This window comes from Acanthisitta chloris, unplaced genomic scaffold (genome assembly GCF_000695815.1).
Source record: "Acanthisitta chloris isolate BGI_N310 unplaced genomic scaffold, ASM69581v1 scaffold35844, whole genome shotgun sequence".
Taxonomy (NCBI): Eukaryota; Metazoa; Chordata; class Aves; order Passeriformes; family Acanthisittidae; genus Acanthisitta; species Acanthisitta chloris.
In genome coordinates this window covers 39,908-46,387 of record NW_008671717.1, presented here as the reverse complement: position 1 = coordinate 46,387, position 6,480 = coordinate 39,908, and the positions used below count along the sequence as shown (strand labels likewise).

Genomic DNA, 6,480 nt, shown 5'->3' with positions numbered 1-6,480 from the left:
CTGATTTATCACACACAAGGCTTTGGATCTTGATTTGCACCTAAATGAAAGAGTACTTCAGAATGACAAACATCCCTGAGGACTAAATACTGCCTCTGAGCTGAACCTACCAGACATGCATAACACAGACTCATCCCTGCAAACCTCTGTCTGCACAGGACACACACACAGAACTCAGTCCCACACCAGGAAAGAGATGATAAATCATAACCTTTTTCTAGTATCTTTTTTTTTTATTTTCCTATTAAGTTCCAGGAGCATCCCTGCTGCTTTTGATCCCTTTTGGTACTATAAAACACCTAAAAAAATTAAAAATAAAATTTAAAAAAAAGCATGTTCATAGATGTTTCTGATCCTTGTGCTGTGGGAAGGAAGGTGGGAGGATGTAGGAAAAGTGAGAAAGATAAGGAAGGCACAGATGGATCAAGTATTTTCTCTTCAGTCCCTGTGACCAGCTTACAGGAGTATATTAAAAAACAATTTGTTCACAGATTTGGGGTTATAGATTTGGATACACAGGGACTTTAGTTCTAGCACCGCTAAAAAGCACCTCCAAAGAGCAACAAAACCAGAAGACCTGGGCAGTAGCACTGGCTGCACAGTCCTGGTTTGGTTGCAGAGCACCTGGGAGCCATAAACACAAACAACACTTTGCATTCACCCATGTGTCAAACACCACAGCGTGTCCTCCCAGCCTAATTGACAGAAACCAGCAGCTCCCCTTCACTAAGGAGAGCACCCATTACATCTAATTAGCTGAGGTTCTGTTCCAGGTCCTGCTACATTCACACTTAAAAGAAATCTTCCAGCAAAGAGGATTTTGTTGGGGGGGGGGAGGGGGGAAGAAAAGCATAAGTCCAATTAAACCCCTAAAGGGGCAGAAAGTTGGGGAATGCTGAGGAAAAGGTTTTTTAGCACATAGTGGAAGGTCACTCGTGGGGTCATGTAACCAAGGATGAGCCACTTGTCACCAATGGCTGGCAAAGCACAGTGGGTGATCACAGGTGGCCACGTGTGCTATGCCTGGAACCCCATCCTGAAGCACCCAACCATCTGGGAGACATCCCCAGGCCTTGGGTCACCTCCTCACTGCTGGCAGGGACTGCAGCCCAGCCCAAACCCAGGCTTGAGGTTCCTCTTGCTCTTTCTGATGACATCAGAGGATGGCTGGGACTTTGTGTTGTGGTTTTTTTCTGATTTCTCCAGATGTTTCCTGACACCACAGTGCATTTGAGAAAGGTTTTGCCTCTTAATGAATTGGTGCCCATGGGACATTTCAGACAAGAGGTGGTGAGTGATGACAGCAGGGACATTTCAGACAAGGGGTGGTGGGTGACAACAGCAGTGCGTGGGAAGAGAACAGCAGAACAGTGGCACTAAAGCAGCTTCAGTTAGTCTCCATTTCCTGGGGGCTGAGGAAGAAAGAGGCATCTTAGCAGACTGCTGGGCTGTCACCGCCGAGGGCAGAGCCCAGTCCTGGCAGGCTGACAAAGGGTCCAGGGACTGAGGGGCTCATAGGCAGTCAGTGCAGAGGGTTCAGTACAGTGGTCCTGGGGCAGGGAGGTGTGAGAGGAGGCAGAGCATCGTGGGACATCGTGGTGGCTTTCTGAGCCCTGTAGGAGTGGGTGAACTGGCTGGTGGAGAGCAGGAGTGCAGGTCACAGGGCACCTGAAATGGCACAAGACAGCAGAAAAGCTCTATGGGAGGCAGCTGGAGGCAAAGTGAGCTCTTTGTACAGTGCCTGGCAGGTCTGGGGCATGTGTAACCACAGCAGGAAAAGTCTTTAAACCCACAGTAATACTTTTCAGGGACCCTTTCTGTCAGGAACTGTCTGGCAGCAGCCAGAGACCCCAGGCTGGTAGGTGCTATAAGAAGATACTTTAAACATGAACCTCACAGCTGTGGTGCCCTGGCTTGGGCTGAGCAAACAGGATACTGGTGCCTTCAGAAGTGAGGAGCACAGTGACTCAGATGGTGAGGGGAAATCTCTGACAATATGTAAGCAAATGAGGGATTGCTCCATCTGCCCAGATGTCCTTGTTACCCACAGGAGGAACCAGTCCATCCACTCCATCACTGAGCTTTGTGATATCTCTCCCCACAAAGGTCCTTTGGAGGCTGTTGGATTTGGGGTTATGATATTAAGTGTTGTTAGAAGAAACCTACCCAGATTCCCAGGAGAATAGGCCTGAGAAACCTCACCCACTCCACCTGGTCCATCCTATACTTATGTCTTTCCCCATCTTTGCCAAACCAGTTCTTAAAAGACCTCCAGGAATGGATACACCACCACATCCCCAGACAACCCATTCCAGTGAGTCACTAATCATTACCAGCAGAAATGAGTGACTAACCTGCTGCATCTAAGACCTATTACCTCATGTCCCATTCATCACCACATTGCTCCATTCCTTCCTGCAACAGTCTCTTCTGCATGTGGACACTGCTGAGGTGTCCCACTACATGCTCAGCAACTCCACACAGATCCTATTGGACTCCAGCCCAGAACAAACACACTGACCTTACACAGAGAGGCAACATGGTCATCTTTTCCTCCATTTGTCTCCAGTCTTCTTGCCCTGTCCATATGTGCTGGTGTTCCTGTGGTGCCACCTCAGCTGGTTCTCTAGTGCATTCACCTGTGGATGAGGAATCAGCAGCTCTGAGAGGAGTCTGCACCATCACACAGATAATCTTTAACCTGTCCCAAATACAAGGAGTCTGCACCATTACACAAATGATCTTTAACCTGTCCTAAATACAAGGAGTTTGCACCACTACACAGATAATCTTTAACCTGTCCCACATACAAGAAGAAAGTGCTTGCTCAAGTTACCTGCACTGAGGTTCAACCTGCATTTCACCCTACAGCTGTAGAGCTCATATTCATCTCTCCCTACTCCACCTCTTCTGTAGCTGCCACTAGTCCCCTCTGCTCAGATTGTTGTTCTTGGCTCTGAAGCACACAGGAAGTCACAGAGGATGCCTGTAGCAAACAGCTAAATCTTGCTCCTGAGATGACTCCATGGCAGACAAACATTGGGGCACCAAGTTTTACCTGTTTCCTTAGGGAAGCAACTGTCTTCTCCAGTTCAGCCACGAGGGACTCCAGATTCTCTCTGGAGGAAGGGCTTGGGGAGGGCTCCTCATTTCTGGGGTCAGGGATAAAAAGTGAAAGGGTTATGCAAACAGCAGCTTCCTGGGTGGGAGAATCATTCTGCCTTCTCCAACATCAGCCTCCAAGTGAGCATCAAACAGAAGGGCCTGACTGCCAAATTCACCTGCCAAGAGATGCCAACCAAAGAGCCACTCAGCCCAGGTATTTACACATAAGAGTCGGGTTCTGCACTGAAGTGTTGGAGGACTGGCCAAGCTCAGCATCTACTGATGCACCCCTGACCTCCACATGTGCCAATTTCAGAGACCTGAATGGACTGAGTTATTAAAAACCTTTCTTATGCTTCATAAAATGGAGGGAAAAGTAGTGATACTACACCTGGGGAAGGCAGGTTTAAGCTTGACAGGGTTTTCCTCTGGGTAGCTGAAGCCAGGAGACCTCTTGCTTCGGAACCGCTGAGAAAGAGCTCTGAATTGCCCACGTGTCTGACAGTCTTGGGAAGGAAGGGAAAGTCTGCAGTGAGCACTTGTGTTTAAAGCAGAACCATGTGGATTGCAGCAGCACATGGCACTGCTGCTCTCCTGCACCATCCACCCTCGACACATCTCTTATGCCAAAGGGGAGGAGGGAACAAAGGTGTGTAACAGGACGTGCATCCTGCATGAATTCCCATGTTTCAGATGGATATCTGCACCCAGAATACAGCTCAAAAGGACTGTGGCAGGATCTGTGGTTTAATGGCAGAATATCATACTCAGAAATGAATCTGTGAAGTGGTATGTGGTGGGGATCATCATGCCTATGTCCTGTTTCAATCTCTCCCCCAGCCAGAGACAAAAGCCCTCAGCTAGGTGCACCTTAGTCCAGGTTCAATGAAGCTAACAGGCTTCCTAGACAGGTACCCAATGCCCCAAGCCTTTCAGGTTTTAAGAGGCATTTGGACAATGCCCTTAATTTGCTTTAACTTTTGGTCAGCCCTGAAATGGTCAGATAGCTGGACTGGATGATTGTTGTAGGTTCTTTACAGCTGAAGCATTCTACTCGAATTCCATTCCTGTTCTCTTCTACATTCTATCTTCTGTTCTCTTTGCATCCATTTGCCCACACAAGGTTCTCATGGTGTAGCATGAAATCAGCTACAATTTCAGACAAGCTGATGGCATGTGTCAAATGCCACCCAGAGCCATCAGTTGGGGCCAGGGCTCCTTACCCTCACAACAGTCCTGCCACAAGCGAAGGTCCACGGCAGGAATCTCTTCACAGCTGACCATGCCCTGCAGGTACGATGCCACCCGGAAGACATCTCTCTGCAGCTGCTGGATGTGGTCACTGTTGTCACAAATGACACGAGCAAGGGATGTCTGTCTGATCTGAGTCAGCTGTGCTGGCGTGAAGACTCCAGGATTCTCATACCAAAACCTGCAGTGGGTTGTAATCACAGCATGACTCAGGAGTAGGAGAAAAGTGAGTGAGTGAAGCTGGAAGAGGAAGAAGAGTTCCTGACATCTGTGTGGCAGCATCCACCCCCCTCAAAAGGAGCTTCTGCTCTGATGTCAGGCTGCAAACACAGACTGCCCTTTTCTGAACCCATAACTCGCCGTGCTCCTGCCTTAAGTGCATCACCAGGCAAAGATGTGTCTCATTCACACATGCAGCAAACAGGAATTCAAAATAAGCTCCCGCAGACATTTTCTAGCATTTTCATGAGATACTGGGCACATCCTCAATGATGCCCAGTGTTCTGCAGTGAAATGAGAATCATTAAATCAGGAAAGGACACCTTGACAGTAACTGCGGCATGTCCTTTTGCAAACGCACTGGACAGAGAACACTTTTCCTCATATAATAAAATAATAAATAATAAAAAATTACAGATTCTACTTCTCCCTGTAAGGAACATATCCCTCCAAACAGAATGCCAAAGACTTTGGGTTGACTTCAATGGTAATACCTGTCTCCATCCCTCAACCTTCTGAACTGTGTCGTTAACAGGCACATCAGTGTTGGTCCAACTCTGGTCCCAGGGACAAGATCCTCCACCATCAGTGCTGGAAACAGGTCAATATTTTTGGTCGTTCCATATAAACTGCAAAATAACAGATATTAAAAAAGAGTTAAAAGGTTATCAAAGAGAGGTGATAATGTAAATCTGATACTAACATAGGATTTGTATGCCAGGAACTCATCTGGACAATATTTATAATGTTTTTCTCGCAAAGACAATTGGATGAAGGCTTGCCTTGGAAAGAGGCACCAGGGCAGATTGGACACAGTTTAGTCTGACTGAAAAATAGCTCCAAGGCTCAATCTGCTCCCAAACTACACCACAGCAGTGCCTGACGACATTCCACCCAGAACCAGACTGATCACTTGGAGAGACCTCGTTTGTCTTACCCCATTGTTAAACCACAGCCATTACCCTATCTTAACATCTGTGGGTGGCAATATCTGGGAAGGTTATTTGATGGGTGTTCTGGGAAGGGCAGAAACTTTTCACTGACTGATCTCCAGTGATTTTGATGCTTCCAAGTCCCGGCTACAGTACCTCCTGAGCTTTTCTCTTATCTCCAAGTTCTTTATCTCATTTCGGAGGTCCTCGAACTCCTGTGCAGATGAGAGGTTGCAGAAGACCCTGAAGTCATTGTAGGGTGGAATGCCATGGTCTCGCCCTCTCTGGATGTTGATAGCAGCTAAGTCCAGTGAGACAGAGTGTGCCATGGAGAAGAGTTTCTCTGTCAGCTCCATGTTGAGGAGTTCAGAGGGGACCCGCATTTTCCCAGGAACACCAAATAGCCCACGGAGGAGAGGGTCAATTCCCCCTTCCTGTGTGATCCTGAAAGGGGAGAAGAAGGCCTTGTGCAGGGGGATGTGGCCTTGGCGGATGGGCTGGAAGGTTTCATTCAGCCGGTATAGGATGGGGTTGATCAAGGTGTGCCCAAAGCGGAAGGCAGCGGTGGCAAAGGCATTGAGAATCCCCGCGTTGACATTGGGGTTGTAGCCTTTGTACTCACCCAGCATCTTCATCCCAGCCTCCCCAAGGACCTTGGGCAGCCACTGGGCATAGGTGATATGCTGCATCTGGGCACCCACAATCTTCCGTGCCTCGTGGTAGAGGAGGTCTCCGTCCCAGTGGGGATTGAGGGCAGCCAGCTCCGTGGCAATGCGGTTGTGCTCCCGGAACCAAAGTGTGTGCATGGCCGTGAGCCCCAGCTGCTCATTGGCACGGTGGTCTCCTGCCAGGAAGCATGGCACAGGGCTCTCATTCTCATCTCTCATGCACTCTGTAGGTGGTCCCACAGCAAAGGGAAGGAGATGCTTCCCTGAGCTGGGCACAACTTGGCCTCGCTTCAGCAGCCCTTTGC

The 6,480-nt window shown here is 48.6% G+C and overlaps 1 protein-coding gene across 1 annotated transcript in view; it reads right to left on the bottom strand.

Moving 5' to 3' along the window:
* Positions 1-2,543: 2,543 nt before the first annotated feature.
* The window catches only part of LOC103801765 (peroxidasin homolog), a 42,207-nt gene continuing 38,270 nt past the window's right edge, over positions 2,544-6,480 (bottom strand). Inside the window, 6 exon segments of the mRNA XM_009074194.1 lie at positions 2,544-2,639; positions 3,059-3,152; positions 3,497-3,611; positions 4,329-4,537; positions 5,070-5,204; positions 5,664-6,480. The exon segment at positions 5,664-6,480 is cut by the window's right edge and continues 28 nt beyond it. Of these exon segments, the coding sequence (XP_009072442.1) occupies positions 2,544-2,639; positions 3,059-3,152; positions 3,497-3,611; positions 4,329-4,537; positions 5,070-5,204; positions 5,664-6,480 (1,466 nt within the window).